The sequence below is a fragment of the Phyllopteryx taeniolatus genome, chromosome 10 (genome assembly GCF_024500385.1).
Source record: "Phyllopteryx taeniolatus isolate TA_2022b chromosome 10, UOR_Ptae_1.2, whole genome shotgun sequence".
In the NCBI taxonomy this organism is placed as follows: Eukaryota; Metazoa; Chordata; class Actinopteri; order Syngnathiformes; family Syngnathidae; genus Phyllopteryx; species Phyllopteryx taeniolatus.
This window is the reverse complement of record NC_084511.1, coordinates 29,007,512-29,026,857: the sequence shown is the minus strand read 5'-3', so window position 1 is coordinate 29,026,857 and position 19,346 is coordinate 29,007,512. Positions and strand designations below refer to the sequence as shown.

The following is a 19,346-nucleotide window of genomic DNA, read 5'->3' as shown; positions in this document are numbered from 1 at the left end:
TTCCTGACCTGCTATCTGTGGATTGCGCAGCATTGCACTACCCTGGCCCAAGACAAAGCTATCTTCGAAGCCTGACCCTATCGACTGTGATGTGAACTGCACATTGAGCAATGTGAATGTCTTTGAGCCTTTAAGCAATGGAGATTTGAACACAAATGCTGCAGCATCACACATAGACCAAGAATATAAGAATATTCACGGGCATGTATTTTTTTACACTCTGCAAATCACAACTAATATTGCTGCAGCGCTTGTCTTGGATTTCATTAGATTTCATTAGACTGTCATCGTGTTGCCTTCCAGTGTGCATTCGACTACAAACATGCACTTTTCATTCATATTCATCATAGGTCGTGATTCTGTCTAGCTTACCTTTTTTTTTTTTTTTTTTTTTTTTTTTTTTTTCCTTGCATAAAGTAGAAGAACAGAAACAAGCAGCTCTTGAGCATCATTCATATTTTAATGCTCAACACACTCTCGACATCACCTTGGTTTATGTCAGTGCAACGGGTTTGCGTACTTGAGCTTTTGGCAGCGTTTCTTCCCCTTTCTTATTTGCCGATGTCACGGCCCCTTTTGCCCAAATTAATATGCAAGACTCATCTGACGGCCCACTGGGACAGAACCCTGATCACCCAGACACATTGGATAGACGCCACGGTGATTGATAGCCGCCCGCCCTCCCCACCCTCTCAGGTCCCAACCCCCCTCATCACTCCCCCATCCTTCCATCCTCTGCAATCCATCACAGCCACTTGTCCACACATTACTTTCTCGTGGGACATGTCCACTCAGCCTCCCACAAAGCCTGAGTCCTTGAAGGGTCGTTATGGCCGGAGACGCCCACTGTGATGAAACTAAGACATCCCCTCCTCCTTCGGTATCGCTGCTGCCACTTTATCGCCCACATTAGCATGGGTTAGCTTACCTGGTTGTAAGCCATGTCTTCCTGACTGATTATTCATTGTGCTCCCCCTATAGATCTTCTCCCTGACTCCTCCTCCAGCCAATAAATCTTCAGCCGATAAAATCCTCGCTGCTCTTGACTGGGTAGGGCGGCAATGAATGGAGGTGCCGGTCACACATCTGTGTACACACCGGAATGTTTGCCTGCTGTCTCGCTTTCAGGCCACGTATAAACTATGTTCCCGGTTGGCCACAGCTGCCCCGTTTGGCCCGAAACAAAATGTGCTATGGGGTTTTGGCCATTTTTTCCCCTCTGTATTCAAGTCCGGTATCAGTGATGGCCTGTTGAGGAGGGGGCTTCTGCATCCCGGAGGCTCAAAGGTGCAGTACAGTTTGGCCAGCAGTTTACCAGGGGTGCAAACACATTCCGTGCTGACCCGTTCTGATGGGATCACTCACGCCGGGCAGCTGTGGAGCATCTTTGTGGCCCCGGCGAAGTGAAATGAAGTTCCCCTGCTGGGCCGGCTCCAGAGTCTGCGTCAGCGCGGGGGTTCACATACGAACTGCCGCTCAACGATGTTTCATAATAGTAGCTTTCTGTCAACAACTAAATCACATATTCGCCTCATGTACCAAGTCCGTTCTTCGCATACACACTGCACGGTGTGCTCAGTGTAGGTTCAATCTTTTTTTTTAAATTTTAATTCTCACTACCACCTTTTTTTTCAGCCAGCAGAAGGAACCTCTTAAATCCAAATTATGTAATTAATTTGATCAATTCAAGTCTAGTATACCATTGAACAGTTCTTTTGGAATGTGTCATGAAATTGCTCCAATGTCCAAAAATTGATAAATGATGTTATCTGACAGAAAAGTCTAGAATTGACACATTTTACCCAAATTGTATGAGTCAATCCAGGTTTAAATTACCCAAAAATGGCTAACAATTGAGCCAAAATGTACAATTTGATGTAAATGATATGTTATTGAGCTAAGTATTTCAAGAGCTGCAGGTGGAAATTACAAAATCAGACAAAAATCCGTACCCTTGAGAAGTTGCATTACAATTTTATTAACACAGCTACAATGGCTAAAAAAAACCGAAGCAAGGTAGATACAAAGGGCCGGAAGAGAACCCAGCGAACCAAAATATTAGATTTTCTTCAAAGGGCAGTTCTACACCGCTCGCTGCATGAGGGTCATAAACTGCTATTGTATCATTTACCGTAATTTCTCGTGTATAATGCAAATTCTCCCCCCCCCCAAAAAAAAATTGTCAAAAGTCAATAGTGCGCATTATACAAAGGTATAGGCGCAAATGGAAAAAACTTTCACTTTTTATAAATGTATGTCGTCATCTAGTGGTTATAAAAAAAAGCTGTACACTTTCATTCCAAAATGCCACCGCCACCGAGTGGTTATAAAAAAAGTGTAGCCTACAACTTTCATTCCAATATGAATATATGAATGTGTGACTGTACAGTTGTGCTCATAAGTTCACATACCCTAGCAAAATTTGTGAAATATTGTTTTTTTTAAATATGACTGACTGAACAACAACCATCATGAATTTCTTTATGGTTATGTTTTCGTTTAATGATAATGCTTTTCTGAAATGCTTGACCGTTGAATTAATTCCTTTAAAATAAAATTAAATGTGTTTCGCCTGGTCCTTCATGTTTTGCAAGAATTGTACCCATCTTACAAATTCTGCCTGGGTAATCAAACATGAGCACAACTGTGCATTTTCTAATTTTACTATAGATCTAAATAAATAACTAAATAAAAGTAAGGCTGTTCATTTCAAAACAAGAACAAGTAAATAAAAAACGCATCACGTGTTCAAATAAAGTGCTTAACTTCAGAATAATTATTTGAAAAAAACTAACAAAATACAGATAATACTTAATGTTTTGATCATATGGGTAGAAGCAAAATCCATCCATCCATTTTCTGAGCCGCTTCTCCTCACGTGGGCCGCGAGCGTGCTGGAGCCTATCCCAGCTATCATCGGGGAGGAGGCGGGGTACACCCTGAACTGGTTGCTAGCCAATCGCAGGGCGCATACAAACAAACAACCATTCGCACTCACATTCACACCTATGGGCAATTTAACCCACCGTGCATGTTTTTGGGATGTGGGAGGAAACCGGAGTGCCCGGAGAAAACCCACGCAGGCACGGGGAGAACATGCAAACTCCACACAGGCGGGGCCGGGGATTGAACCCGGGTCCTCAGAACTGTGAGGCAGACGCGCTAACCAGTCGTCCAGCGTGTCGCAGAAGCAAAATCGTGCATTCTAAAAAATGCATTACACATAGGTAGAAGGGTTTTCCAGAGTTTTGAGGTCAACTTTGGGGGTGCGCATTATACACAAGAAATTACGGTAAGCCACGTAAAAGTTCAATTAACTCAAATTAGTAAATGTTTTCTTTATGTTGTTGCAATTAAATCGTCTTAAGCCAAACGAAGGACTTCACATTTGAAAATGTTTCTTTACAGAAACATCACGAGTATCAGAAACATACCGCAATAGCATAATTAAGTAGAATTTAAAGAATTAAACACTTTGTGCTCGACAATTTCATGCTTCAATGTCCCCAAAGTTTGTGCCAAAGGACTTTTGTCCGAATGAAGCGCCTCAACTCACTTACAATTATTTCAAGGTGCCACCAGATGGCGCCAAAGTTAGAGCCATATTCTTTTTGGCATGCTGTGTGTAAAAAAAAAAAAAAAAAAGAATAATAAAATAAAAAAGTCAGTTCCCAAACAATATCAGTATAGCCACCACAGTACAGCTCATGAATGAGGCCATGTTTGCTATTTTGCTCTGATTCATATTCTTCGTGAGGCAACATTTCAGATATGCACTATGAGATCAAGTGCACGTGAGCGTATGCTGTGCATGAATCTTGCATTATTGCGCATGCAGCTAATTAGGACACTCTGTGTGATTCAAACTGCACCGTGAGTGAGCTTTGGAATCGCTCCTGCTCAAATCCCTGATCTCTCCCACACTCTTTTTCACTCTCTCCATCAGTCACAAACACACGCGCACACATGAATGCACATGAATAGGGGCACTTTACTGAGGTGACATTTCAATGAAGTTCTGTGTACACGCACACACACAGGCGCGCGTCCATCCCGCACGTGCTTTCCGAAGTGCTGTGATGTAAAACGATCAAGAGCAGCGTGAACAGCGGGACATCATCTTACTCCCTCTTTCACGCCCACCCACAGTCCCTCTCTTCTTCCCCCCCCCCATTCCCCTCCCGCTCCATCTCTCCCTCACGCCGATGCTGTAAAATATGCAACGAAATCAGACGAGTGTTGACATGTGGGTGTCGTGTGCCTCCTGGCTTGTTAGCCCTCCCTTCTACCCCCCCCCCCCCCCCCCCCCCCACGCTCACGCACTTTTTATTTAGCCCTTTTCCCTTCCTTGCTTTGCCAAATGCCTGGAATCAGGTCATAGAATGTGTGTGGATGTGTGCCTGAAGACCAAAAATAAAACAACAACCTCACAGCGATTCACTAAGCCTTCAAAAACTGTTTATTTCTAGTATTAGTCACGCCCCAAACAGTAAAAGTGAAAATCAGTCAGTACTAAAACACTAATACTAAAAATATCTGTACAGGGTTGCCCAGTATATTCACGGTTTGCTACTCACTGATTCGCCTATTCGCCTATTTTTTTTAGGCTAAAAATAGCATTTACCTCTCACCCCCACCCCCCCCAAAAAAATAACTCTCACAAGAAAACAAACCAAAAACATGTTACACATCAAAAAAACTGCATGGGAGACATGCTGTAAATGGTGTACATGAGAGGGTTTTGTAAGTGTGAGAGGGTTTTTGGTGTAGGACCTATCCTCTGTTATTCTTTTTTTGTGCACAGGTCAAAGCACTTTATAACATAAGTATTGCTTGGGTGCCATTTTGTAGCATCTTGGTGCCAAAGAACTATGTCGAAGTGAGTTGAGGAGCTTTGCGTAGTGCGTTGTCGCCATCTTCTGCTATATAGACAATTAAACCTTAAAATTAACCTTTGGTGTGGGCTTCAGTTATATTTAATATTTAAATTGATGAAATTCATTGTTTTGTTTTTTTTTTGCAAAGGTTCACTTACTTAGAATTTGAAGCCTGCAACACGTAGCAGAGATTCTGGGACAGTGCCATGTTTACCACTGTGTTACATCGCCTTTCCTTTTAACAACACTCAATAAGCATTTGGAAACTGAGGACACTAATTGTTTAAGCTTTGTCGGTGGAATTCTTTCCCATTCTTGCTTGATGTACAACTTGAGTTGCTCAACAGTCTGGGGTCTCTCGTGGTATTTTGCGCTTCACAATGCACCTGCACACATTTTCAATGGGAAACAAGTCTGGACTGGTGGCAGGCCAGTCTCGTACTCACAGTCTTGTATTACCGAGCCGTGCTTTTGTAACAACTTACAGAATGTGGCTTTGCATCGTCTTGCTAAAATAAGCAGGGATGTCCCTGAAAAAGACGTTGCTTGGATGGCAGCGTATTTTGCTCCGAAAGCTCTATGTGAAATTCGACTGGGCGTGGGAAAGCGATCAGTAAATCGTAATTTTCAGACTTTGATAAGAACGAATCTTAGAATATCATACTACTTACTTGATTCTGATAAGAGCTGCAACTCCTGCCATGTCACATTTACTTCCAAAAATATTTTTTTCTGGATTTTTAGCCTGCGCTTATGGCCGACGTCATTTTGACGTACTGCGCGTAGTTTCTGTGCATGTGTGCATTTGCCCTTCCTGTTTCCTGTCATCATTTTTGTCAGGTTATGCAAAGCACTTTTGGTTGCCTCTGGCTATGGAATGTGCTAAATGAAAGAATTTGCCTTGAGATGCAGATAACCACAAGTATTGGCAATGTTGCTTAGGCAAATTAAAATCATTTGCGCTTCAGCACAGAGTCCCTTTTTCTCAATAAATTAAGTGTTCACTTTATGCCTCATCTTTGCAGTTTTATCACCTCCATTTTTTTTTTTTTTTTTTTAATCACCTTGTTTTACATTCCATTTGAGTGAACTGCAATTACTGGTACTTTTGTTATGTGCCTTTATCGGCACTCGGGCGCTGCATTTAGTTCAATTCTTTCTTAAAGTTGTATATTCACATGATTTTTTAAAATTAAAATGGGGAAAATGTGAGAGAACCCTTTACGCGTTACGGCACATCAGCAGAAGGTACATTAATTGGCTCTTTAGAAACACAGTTTAAACCTGGTCATGGTTCCATAGAGGCAAAGGTAATGGGATGCCTGGTCCTTCCCCTTTGCGGCTATAGCAGCTGTCACTCTTCAACACTTGATGAATTTATTGATTTTGTCCCAAATGTCAATCTGCATTTCAGAATGGACTATTAATGTGAAATACATTGTCTCACACAGCAAAGCAGTTTAATATAAGATAATTATTGGGGCAAAATCTGCACAGAATACTGTATACTTGTTTTAAATACTAGTTAAAATGATGAAGAAAAAAAAAAAAAAAGGCTTTCCTCTGATGAAACATGAAGCTGACTGACGACCAGAAAATGAAATCTGATCCACATCGACTCTGGGCAAGAGCCAATGTCACAACACTGTCACCTGTTGGAGATTCATCATCATTTTCATCTGGATCAATAAGATGAGCATATTTCCATATTTCCATATTTCCGTGGTGCACCCATGGCAGTCCAGCTGTAGCTCACTTTTTTTTTTGGGGGGGGGGGGGGGGGGGGTGAACCTTGAACCTTGGCCACTTGGGGGCAGTATATTACAGACATACGAAAAGACAAAGCAGGTCAAAACTGCAGTACGCCGTGGTAATATTAGATGTTCTTCGCTGAGGATAAAGAATATATGCCTGTGAAGATTGTTCTATTGTCTGTCTGCATGTGTTGCTCCTCCGTATGTGTTCAAATAGCCCGTGCTTAGCGGGTTATGGAGACACCGATGCTCTCCGTTAGCCTGTCAATGGCATTTTGCATTGCTGGTTGGTATGAAGCTAAACAGGCTTATCTAAAGCAAAGCTATGTGGTTGTTTTAAATCCACAACGTGTAATTCTCTTTGTTTTATGTTGAGTTGGACAGTCAACGTCGACTGGGAGTGGAAATAAACGGCTTGAAGCGACGTTTGTTTTTTTATGAAGAGTTCTTCACTATCTGCCGAACTGCGGCTTGTTATGAAATGAATTGAGTGGAGTTCGCTGCCACCAAACAGCGCTTAATTGTATTTACAATTTTTGCTCTCAAGTCAAAGCAAACAATTGGCTCGTATCAAAAAAAAAAAAAAAGTCTGGTTTTCTCGTATGTCAAGGCACCGCTGGATGTCGAGTTGAGGAGCTTCATTTGGACAAAATTAGCGCTTCGCTGCCTTCTCGCGGCATCACGGTTGCAATGATTATGGCTATGTTGAAGTGAGTTAAGGAGCTTTGTTTGGCAAAAAGTAGTGATTTGCCACCATCTTGTGGCACGTCAGATCAGAATCCCACACAAATAGCATATCCACGGGTCAACATTTGCAAATTTTGGGATATTTGGAGGACCTATCCTCCATTATCCGATGGATCTGTGCTCAGGCCAAAACCATGTCGAATATAAAAATATTACTTTGGCACCATTTTGTAGCATTTTAGTGCCAAGGAACTATGTTGTGCTTAGGGGAGGAGCTTCATTTAGTCGCAACGCAGCCTTGTCTTATAGTAAAGAAAAACAAATTGCTTTGCCGCCATCTTGTGGCACCTGTAAGCAATTACAAAGCATTTTGGGTGAGCGTCAATGACTGGTGCATTTTCGCTAGTCGCAGCAGGGATCGTCCCACGCTGAGAACCAATTTGCAAACCTTTTGGGGTCGGTGAGCAACAGATTTGAATCTTGCTTCACTATTTTCGCCTTTCCAAGGTGTTTTACTGTCTTTCTTAATCTAACCCTCCACCGCGTGTCGTTCTCTCACACCTCACCTTTCGGCACAGGCTCCTGACCATACCTGTAGCGCTGCCATTCATTGACTCCTGATCGAAAATCCAAAACCTTTTGTCACCTAGTAGCCGATCAGTGTCTTGTTCTGCTTCGAACCTCATAAGCAATATCTTCCCACGTGAGTTGGGAACGCAGCTCTCACCGCAAACATCCTCGATTCGATCTCATTTAGACCATTAAACGGTATATTACACCGGCAAATAATATGCACGCTGACTGACTACAAGATTAAACACACCTTGATAATCTAATGAGATCCAGAAATGGGAGCTCTAAAGAGCATCAAATTGCATCGCATCATGCGGCGAGGTTCAATTTATTAAAAGAAAACGTGTTTGTTGACAGACTTTGCATGTGGGTAGAGCATGAAGCAGTTACACTTCTAGTCCCCCCCCCCCCCCCCCATTTAATATCTTCAGTGTGGAAAGCGGGAACCCTCATTGTCACCCCAACCGTATTATATAATTGCCCATGCATTGAATTAACATGCAATTGACGAACTCAAGTCAACAAGTTCAGGACATGGCATCGGTCCATTTCGTCCTGTCTTGGCGGCTTCTGCCGAGATGACTTCTGTGATTCTGCTGACTGCAGCCAAGACGAGGTAATTAAAGAGCAAAATGTGCGTGCGAACACGCGCGTGAGATGGCAACCAGCAGCTGCTAGGAGAGCAAGCAGCAACACTTATTACATTCTTACACTGAAAATGCTTGTCTGTCTTTTATTGTGTTCTTATATTGATATTTGCAATACAGTGCTATTTTCCGTCATTAAAAGCAATGTAACGAAAAATAGTGGCGCTTTTTGTGGGACTGAAAGGGATGAATGGCATTTCAATTCATTTCCATGGGCAAAATGGATTTAATTTACAAGTGACTTTCGTTACGAGCTTGGTCACGGAACAAATTAAACTTGTATATCAAGCTACGATTGTATCGTATTGCTCAATCCATTTGTTTGTGGAAGAAAGAGGCTTCTTTTTTTTGGGGGGGGGGAGACAACAGGACGGCAGTGAAAGTGAGCGATGTGACGCGGCCTCCAAAAGGAACGATGAGCCTGACAGTTTCTCTCATGTGCATGTGACAATGCAAACCAACAACAATGGGCTTGACGATGCGCAATGTTCGCACACATCCACACAATCGTACGCATGTTGCCGATTTTTAAATGAACGTACTAACGTGGCCCCTTTCTCTTTGTCTCCCCTTCCCTGTCCCCTTTTTTCTTCTTCCCTTTTTTGCTTATTTCCTGCTCGATTTTCATTCTTCCCTTTTGACTCGTGGCTTCTGTTCTTCCTCAATCCTGACATCTCATCATCATCATCCCGCTGTGCTTCCCGGGAACCAGAGAAAGGTAACTATAACATTCCGTGTCGTTTTTCAAGTGTGTTTGTGCTTCTCCGTTTTTTGTCGAAAATCTCGGATCAGCGTGGAAAACTCGCAAAGATCCGCTTGGGGTCGCCGTACAACGTACTACACGCTTTCCTCTGCACGACACGCGAACGACTGCAAATGAGTTATTAAAATTATGCAATTGTAATGGTATAATTAAATTCCAGTTGCTTTTGGAAATGTACACAATTGCGACGCTTGTGATTGGCCCTCTCTGATCATGTGCCAGTCTGCCGTAGTCTCAAACGCGACCTACTTTTCCAAACGTGACCACCGCAATTCGTTAGTTTGTCTGAGATTGTGAAAAAGTTTCTGTGGCTTTAATCCACATTTTTAGAAGAAACATCCAAGGATCCTGTTCACTCAATTCATTCAAAATGGAGAAAAGTAATCAAAATGTAACCACATTTAATTTGGTATAATTTTTAATGAGTTTTTTTTCCTTCCCACTTTTGTATTCTATTCTATTTTATTTTATTCGAACCGCTCCCTAGTATGTGTTATGCATTTATTGCGTGCTTTTGAAGTGCTTAACAAATAAAGTTGGATTGGACTGGATATGACTTTGAGAAAGTATTTGAAATAGTTACATATATTATGACATTTTCAACAAGGTAACTTGCAGTTGTAACCGACTCCATTCCCAAAGTCATCTCCCCAACACTGCCGGAAGGTAAACCGTATGCCAGGCTGGCGATGTGGCGTCGTTGCGTGCAGTATCAGATCACTTGTAGGAGTACGCAAAGGGATGCACGGATAGCGATACCGCTCCCATGAGCTGACGACGCGTTACGGCAACTCTTTTCAAGAGTGCGGCAACAACAATAGAAAGTCTGTCAGTCTGGCAATCGTCAAGTCATCAACGCACCATTGGTAGTGGAAGAGGAAAAGTGTCTCATGTTCCTCGTTGGCACGCTGCTCAAACGCTCCCCAAGCGAGCCCAGCGGCTGCATCCACGCCCCCCCCCCCCCCCCCCCCGCCCCGCACGCCACATCGCACTTTCCCGTCTGGCCGCAGGCCAGCATTGTTATCGACCTGGCATGCACGAGCGCAATTAAGCCCGGGTAATGGACTCATAAACACGAAGAACCTGTTGTGATGAATGCTGGCTGTGAGTGTTCCATATTCTCTCCTCTTGTGCGGTTGGTGATTTGGGAATGCATCCGGTGACACCCAGTTGACAAACTGTACGTCTTATTTTCTTGTGTTTCAGTCTTGGATGGAAATGCATCCTCACACCTTTTTTGTTGCTTTGTGGCGACTCTCACTTTTTTTTTGGGTGTGGTTTTATTGTACCCCCGCACCCCAAAATGTAGATGATGTGTCATCTCCTACCCTCATCATTGCGCTGTCACTCTCTACCCTTTCGCCTCACTTTTTTTTTTCCCAATGCCGCCATGACTAAGTACGTATATACAGTATATTCGCGAAGGAAACCGAGCTTTGCTGAGATTACCGAAAATCCGCAAGTACTTTACACCACCGCCAGAAAGTATTATATTTGGCTAGAGATGTCACAAGAGGCCACCAAAGCACTTGTTTTACACGAGCCAAGGCTTTGGAATCTCCACGCCTTATATCAACATAGTTCCTTGGCACCAAGATGGCACAAAATGGTGCCAAAGCACTACCAACCTACCGCTAGTAGGAGGGTAGGTTGGAAAACAAACAAAAAAACTAACTTGCAAATTGGGAAATTCATGTGTGGCGAATTGCGGGGTGTGGGGTGGGGGTTATCCAATTCCACCGCACCTTCAATTTGTTGGCTTTCCAAAAACATTTACAGCCACCGGGTGGTATCGCCATCGTTAGGGGCACAAGCCACACAGCAGCTTTTTTTGGGTGACTGAAGGCAGATGAAGAATCTCCAGTGAAAATATTTGATGCTTCTGATGAGTTCTTAGCTGAAACACTTCTTATGAATTGGGCTTTGGACTGCCCTACTTGGAAATTCTCCATTTTAAAACCCAAATCATGAAAGGGCAAAGTGTTACTTACTCACAATAACTGAGTTTAAATAATTCACTCTTTAGGTGTACCATGGTAAGTGAAGAGAACTGCAGCAGCATCTTGCAAATGACAGAGCAGCCGTTTTATGAGGTAATTAGAACAAAACACATACAAGTCGAAAACTCATGATGCCAACTGCAGGAATAATACCCTGTAAAAAAAAAAAGAAAAAAAAAGTTTGCTGTCTTTTAAATCGTTAAATCGTTGACCTGGTATATAACAAGTGGAGGGGAGGCAATAAAAGAATGAAACTCTATGAAAGTCTTGATGGATGTTGTGATGGGATAAATAGATTTAAAAAGTGAGGATTTTACCAGTGCCGGGAATAGATATTGGTATGGAAGAGGTAGGCTGAGCAAATCCAAGACGAAAACGTGTAAGAAAATGTGGAATATAAATTGGCCATTAAGCCACATATTGGCACCACGCTAAATGTTCTCCAGGTGAAGCGCTTCGTCTCGATATGTATTAATGTCCCGAAGCAGCTCTGCAAGAAATAATACCTGCAGGCTAGAGGGAGAAGCAACACACTCACCGTAATGCTGTTCAAATGAGATGGAACATATACTGGGGGGGGGGGGGGGGAAATCCATTAATGCAAAAAGGTCATTCCTTTAAAAAAAAAAAAACACATCCCCAAATCTCTCCTCTCAAGCCACATTGTGTTTGATATTTATTCCTTCCCTTTGTGCACGCTCTGTCCTAATGTTGACTTGATTCTCGTCATCAAGTGCTCACCATAAAGAAGATCAATTGAACCGCACGCAGGCTACTAAATGAGTTTCTGACATAAAAGGCCCTTTTACGATGTCCTTTTTTCCACTGACAATATTCTCTTTTGGGGAAAAAAAAGGATTTCATTACCCTAGTAAGCATTCTTCCTCTTAATTTTTGCTTGCGTTTCTCTTTGGCTCCGACCATTACATACTGCACTGTCATTGGCCAGCTTTTCAGTTACTGTTGGTCGGTTCAGAATGATTTAGAACAGTGATTCTCATACGTGACGGAATCACTGAAGGAAATGTTCAAACTGTGCATAATGATACAGTGGATATATATTTTTTAAAATCTATATTTTTTTAAATTCAGTACAACGCATTAGTTAAGTGCAGTTCAGTTGTATTTAACTTTTAAGTACAACACATTTGCATTTAATCGTTTGTTTTCCAGCATTTATTTTGGTACAATTTTTTACTTTTATGTACAATACATACTTAAAGAATAATGAATAATACAATAATAAATATCTTTTTTTATATTTAAGCACAGTATTATTGTTCAAAGTGCATTTTTGTGGTTTACAATAATATTAAATATACTTTTTAGGTATAAAACCTCTGCCGGGTTTTTGTTGAACACTTGGGCCGACGACGCTTTGGCAACGCGGTTCTGCAGCTGGAACGAATTAATTGCATTTCCATTCATTTTAATAGGAACATTAGTTTTGGTTTGCAAACAGACTGAACAAATTCAGTTTTTGGAGTATTAATGTTCAAACAGTGCATACTTTTTAGAGGCTTAAACTTTTTTTTAACCTTGTAAAAGTACTTACGGTCAGTATTTTTCACTTCTCATCCGCAGCACATTTTATTAAGTACAGTTCAGTTGTATTTAACTTTTAAGTATAATATATTCGCATGTATTATTTAATAATTGTTTTAAAACATTTAGGTGGAGAAAAAAAACTGTACAACACAATTTAATGGCATTTGTTAACAATTGTTGTTAATAATGTAAATGATTATTTTATGATTATTATTAACGACATAAAAACTGTCTAATTTTTGATGAATACTTGGGCCTACTACGCTACTGTATTTTTGTAAACGATTATTTTATGATTATTATTAACGACATAAAAACTGTCTAATTTTTGATGAATACTTGGGCCTACTATGCTACTGTATTTTTATAAATTATTATTTTTGTAAATGATTATTTTATGATTATTATTAATGACATAAAAACTGTCTAATTTTTGCTGAATACTTGGGCCTACTACGCTACTGTATTTTTGTAAATGATTATTTTATGATTATTATTAATGACATAAAAACTGTCTAATTTTTGATGAATACTTGGGCGTACTATGCTACTGTATTTTTATAAATTATTATTTTTGTAAATGATTATTTTATGATTATTATTAATGACATAAAAACTGTCTAATTTTTGCTGAATACTTGGGCCTACTACGCTACTGTATTTTGATGTTGGTTATTGTGGTGGCACTTGGATAGAAAAGTATTTTCTGACGTTTGAGAACCTCTGATCTAGACTGAGTACTATTATTAATGGGTCATGAGGTCACTCACTGGTCAATGATTGACATGCACCATCAAGGATAATCCTCGTCAAGGTCATTAACGTACTTCATTCACGTTGCCCACATCTCCATCTCGAAGTGTCTCAAATATGGCCAGCTGCCATTTTTTTGGATATCCCGGCCGCGATGATGCCCCGGCGATGATGCGGCGCGTTGAAGCGCGCTAATTTGGGTGTTTGGTCTGTCCGCAGGGACTTTGCCTACGTGGCAAGGGACAAGAACACGCGGGCGCTCAAGTGTCACGTGTTCCGATGTGATACGCCCGCCGCAGCCATCGCCACAAGTCTTCACGAAATCTGCTCCAAGGTGTGTGCTGAATCCAAATATCATTATCATATCAATTTTTTGAAGTACAGCCACAAGTTTTATTTTATTCTATTTAATTTTTTTGTTCGCTTTATACCAAGTTTTGGGTGCGCTCTCATAAGTCCTTCCTTGTAAGAAATGAAATACACGAAGAGTCGGAAGGTTACTTACTTTTCAAGTTACAGTAAGTGAAGTTTGTATCAGTCGATTTATTAAAAACCTATCACAGATGAGAAATATGAACAAAAATCTACAGATAATGTTACAAAAATGCAATAAATTTAGTCAGAAAATAAATAGAAAGTTAGTAAGCATAAAAACTTGACCTGAACAAGACAAACAGATGTCATTTTCAGATTCAGCCATGCAAAATTGTCCTCAATCATTTTTACAAAATATTTTTGGTATAATGTTATCGCTGGCAGGATATTGCAATGACATTGTGTCACGGCAAATTATTTAGCAATTCCTATCCCTGGTGTCAGAAATATGTATGGAATGTGGGGGTCATTGCAGTGATGTTGCAGTTTCAGGAAAATAACGTCGATATTTTTTTTTGGGGGGGTATGACTTTTTGACTTCACACTGCTTTCTTCGCTGTGGGAGACCAACTCAGCCACTCTCACCGCTGTGTGTCTTGCTTGTGTGTGCGTATTTTCATTTTTATTCCCCCCCCCCCGTGAGGTAAGACGCAGACCCACCACACACACTTTGATTAATGACACCTGCAATTAATTGAAAGTGTCTCGCATGCAAAGTGAGCGCAGCGACGGCGGGCACGCAACGCGCTCGTTGTTGGGCTTGAAAAGAGTGCGCCGCTGCAGCAGGAGGGCAGCCAAGTGGGACGAGGGAAACCGATTGCATCTTTCGCCACAGTTCAATTCAGAATTCGACAAATGTGCAGTGAGGGATGGAATATGGCGCCGCCATAATAACTTCAGCTGAAATTAGCATCCGAATACTACAAACGTATTAAAGGCTCAATAATTAAGATGATCTTCTGCAGACATCATTGAATCCATTGGTCACGTGATTGCATATTCAAATAAAGACCCCGAAGTGGCAATGTCTAATTATGTGCAAGGAAAAGTCATGTTTACACAAGGAAGTACGGTGACTGGAAAACTAAACCAAACAAAGAGAATTGTGTGCACAAAGAGTTCAAGATTTTACATTCTATTACATAGATTGTTATGTATTGTTACTGCACGTTTCTATAAAGTGCAATACTCAAGTGGTGTTATGTTTCTCATTCAAAAACATTTGAATTGGTGTTATATGGGGGAGTGGCACGGATTCCGTTCATTTCAACGGGGAAAGTTGATTTGCAATAGGAGCGTTTTGAGTTGCCAGCGTGGTCATGGAACGAATTTAAACTCTTAAGGCAAGGTAGCACCGTGTGCTCATTTTCTTCAATCGTTTTGAGGAGCACAAATATGTATCTTATGTATGCGCGAGAAGAGTCAGCATAAACCCATCTCCTTGGCCTCAGCCCTCTTGTCTCTTTTTCTTCTCCCTCTCATTGTGTGCGTTACTCCTGTTTTGTTTTGCTCCTCTCACCTATAATTCTGTTTTTGTTTTGTTTTTTGCCCCCCACCCCCCCCCCCCCCCCTCCCTCCCCCTCCCCCTCTCTATTGTCTAGATTATGGCTGAAAGGAAAAGTGCCAAGGCTGCAGCTGGCAGCTCCTCCCAGACTGGCTCTGATGTGCCCCTACAAGGTACACACACGCACACACACACACACACACACACACATTTGTGTTATTTTGTAGCTTTCCCATGAGAGAAAATTGGATTTTTCAAATTTGTCGGCCGTGTGCTCTATTCCCCGCTGTGGTTTCTTGTCTCACATTTGGCATTCCTCCACATCCCAAAGTACAACTGTATCGCGATTGATATATAAATAGAGTATATATCTCGTATTACACATTGATAATCTGTGTGGCCTGGGAGCTTGAGGCAGGAAATAAAATGTTTTATTTTCTAAAGGCAGCAGTCCCCAAAGTTTTTACCACCACTGACCGTTTTCAACGCAAAGACATTTTTGGTGATTTACACACGGCGGTCGTATTCCGACAAATGTTACGACAGTAACGACACAGTGCCATAAAGTGTCAGGAGTCGCTACGTGTTGTCTTACAACTTCGTCATAAACGTTGTGTTTGTTGTGTTTTATGATGAATAAAGTTCTTGCCAGCACACAGTTATTGCCCTGTTTATATTATCGGACATAATAATCTGGCCATGAAGAGTCACTTTGTGTCGCTAACCTTGTTCCTCGCCGCCATTCCGTGGTCCCGCTTGCCGCCGGGACGACTAGCGATCGGACTAGCCGACGCTAGTGACTTGAGGCTAACGGCCGATTTCATCACAACATCGTGTTTCAGCCGGGTTGTTTTGATGATAAAAGTTTTTTGGTCCATTTTTGGCCGCTGGACGTTTTCAGTGACTTAGTCACAGTCACAGTCAGGCTCATTCAAAAGCAATGACTGCTTGTTTGAGGTGAAGTGCTCTCCATCCCAACGCCGGGATCAAAACATTTGCCGGTGTAGCAACGTTCTTGTTCATTGAAGTCATGAGAGGTTAACGTCACAAGTTCTGGTTCAGGACTCTGATCAACATCTCATCTCTGTGGATTTTGAAAAGATTTTCTTATTCAGGAAATAATGTAGATTGGGGATTGAAAAAGTGGGCTCCCTCTAGTGGTACGTGAAAGAATTGTGCATGTGACGGTGACTTAAACTTTCTTAATCTTTTTGTATTTTTTCCCCAAAGATGGCAGAGTGAAGTCGGCAAGAGCGCCACTTTGTGTCATTTGTTTTTTTATTGGTGGACTTTTTGGAATGTTGATTGGAAGAGAATGTTTTCAGCTCACCGTGGTTTGTGACTTTCGGCATACTTCAAACGCTAACTCTTGTCGGTGGCTTTGGCTGTGTTCCGGCTAGCCGAAATCGCCTCTCGGCGTCTTTCTCAACCGCCTGTGGCATGTTCAGCTCGTCCAGGTCGTTTGCGGTGACATTTTTTTGGTTAATTCTCGCAGATTCATTCCCGCATAGAAAAAATAAATGTGTTTGGTCGGCTCAATTATGCATTGATTGCATCACAAAGGCCTCTAAGATGTTTCAAAAGAGTTCCTATGGATGACAAAGGCGTTTTTGTGAGTGACAGATGCAGACTTTGGCTTGCAGGCTGTCATAACGTCTGATGGCGAAGGCATCTGCCGGCCAAAACCGTTACGTCCTTCAATGTCTCAAAAACTATTTATAATAATATGAACTAGAGTTAGTATGCAATATACGGTAAATAAGAGTTTGAAGCTGCCATGAGTTGAGACATCGATGTAAATTTTGGTGATGATCGGTGGCAGTTTTGGGACATTAAGCCACGTATATGATTGCTTGGGTTCATGCGTGAGGTGTGCCCGCCACGTTTGCAGCATTTTAATCGACGACACACTAGTAAATTAGCCATTTTTTTTCATCATAGTATATTAGCGATTGAACATAACACTGGGGTGATAGCTGTTGTTCATGTGAGATGCAAAGCAATGATACATGACAGCAATATAAGGTGTACTATAATTCCAACTTCAACAAAGCGGTGTTTGAAAAGACAAGCTAGCTGTCGTTTTTTTTTTTTTTAAATGTCCTGAAAAGTTGTCATTTTGGAGGTGAAGGGATTCCACCCAACAGCTCCGATACTAATTAATACTGCCACTTTCTAGTATGGTGCATTCCCCCCCCCCCCACGGCGGCCATGCAGGGAATGTGGTCTCCACTTCTGCCACTGACGTCACACCAAGACATGGGCGGCATTTCGATTTTGCTGATAAAGATTGGGCATTCCAAAGGCAATTGGTTATTTACCAATTGGAAAATTGAGGGACGGATGCTTGTCCATTCCTCCTCTTGGCCTCTCCCAATGTAGCTGAAGTGGGAATGCTGCTGATATCAGCAATATGTCCTTGCTCTATCCTTTTTCTGTCCTCTGTGTGCTTTCAAGTGTAAAAAAAAAACCCCTCTCCATCCTTAGAAGTAATGTTTTCCTGAAGGTGCAGCTGGGAATGATGTGTGGAACTCTCTGTGCACTTTGATGAGGTGAATTTAGGTAAAAGCCATTATCCCAGATCGATTGGCCCGTAGTCCTTCCACAGCCGTCACGGAAACGAGCTTGTGATGAATTATTACTGGCTGAAACTCCTTAATTAAGATGCCGATGGTGCGAAATGGGCCCAGGCTCATTATGAAGAACGAGCAATATACGAACGGGTTTGCTTCAATTTGACTGTGTAAAAAAAAATATTTCAGGGAGAACTATTTCTAATATTTTGGCCCTCGCGTGTAACTGCATGAAAAGAATAGAAAACTCTCTGAGTGTGATACGGTGCAGTATCTGTAGTCCTGTGGATGGAGTTTGAACTTCTTTTTTTTTTCCCCCCCCAACACCCTTGCTGATGTAGATGCTGATGCAGGTCATCCGGCATCTTTGCGCAATCTGTTCTGCCTGCAAGCTTTCGTGTAAACAAGCCCAGCAGGACTTGCAGCCAAAAAAACCTCCAGCCCGAATCGTGCCAGCAGCACCCAAAAATATGCAAATATTCGCAAGTGGAGTTTGAGCCAATTATGTTTTGCCTTGAGAGCTCTGCTAGATGTGATTATTTGAGGACGAAAAATGTGTGGTTTATGCCGCCCCCGCCTCCCCTCACTGTGCAGAATTTCCAATGCCAAAGACTGAGCTGGTGCAGAAGTTCCACGTGTTCTATCTGGGGATGACGTCAGTGACTCGGCCCATAGGTACAAATGAGTTAGCTCTGAAAAGCCAAACAGTGCCCGTTGTGGCGTGCAAGAAATTCCTCCCTTGTGTGTATTGTCTCTCTCCAGGTATGGACATCATTAATGGAGCCATTGACAGCCTGGTGTCGTCCACAGGCAAGGACGACTGGACACCTGTCGTCCTGAGCATTGCTGACACCACCCTGGCTGTTATCAAAGAAAAGGCATGTTTTTCATTGTTAGATATATATGAATATATTGGCTGCCACACTGTTACAACAGCTCTATTTTCCAAAACAAAAAGTTATAGATTGAGCTGTGTGTTTTTTTTTTTTTTTTTTTTTTTTTTAATTTGGTTCATTATTTTTTTTTTAAGGCACTTGAAAGTGCAGCTACAATGTTAGCGTGAGAGCACATAGTATTGTACCATGCTTTTGGTGAAAACTCAATTTTGATTGGCTCCCAAAAAAATCCGTCAGTGTAATGTCTGAAATAGTTCCTGTCCCCCCAAAAAAAATCATTCCATTGTTCCAAATGAATGCGCAGCACCCTTAGCCGGCAGTCGGATGTTCTGATGAGTAACGCAAAGGACAGAAGTTTACACATTTAAAACAACAATGAGTGATTTAATCACTGAG

General features: G+C 41.7%; 1 protein-coding gene across 8 annotated transcripts in view; it reads left to right on the top strand.

The window, feature by feature from the left end:
• LOC133484581 (amyloid beta precursor protein binding family B member 2-like) overlaps positions 1 to 19,346 on the top strand; it is a 41,824-nt gene that overhangs the window by 13,337 nt on the left and 9,141 nt on the right. For 4 of the 8 annotated variants that reach the window (XR_009790437.1, XM_061787400.1, XM_061787397.1 and 1 more), the window contains 4 exons: positions 13,822 to 13,936; positions 15,579 to 15,654; positions 18,649 to 18,729; positions 18,817 to 18,932. Coding sequence is in view for 5 of the 8 variants with exons in the window: in XM_061787400.1 (XP_061643384.1) it covers positions 13,822 to 13,936; positions 15,579 to 15,654; positions 18,649 to 18,729; positions 18,817 to 18,932 (388 nt within the window). In the remaining 3 variants the exon portion in view is untranslated. Of the gene's footprint in view, positions 1 to 981; positions 2,657 to 8,890; positions 9,257 to 11,370; positions 11,395 to 13,821; positions 13,937 to 15,578; positions 15,655 to 18,648; positions 18,730 to 18,816; positions 18,933 to 19,346 lie in introns of those variants that run through there. The other 4 variants (XM_061787402.1, XM_061787401.1, XM_061787399.1 and 1 more) reach the window with 4 other exon arrangements.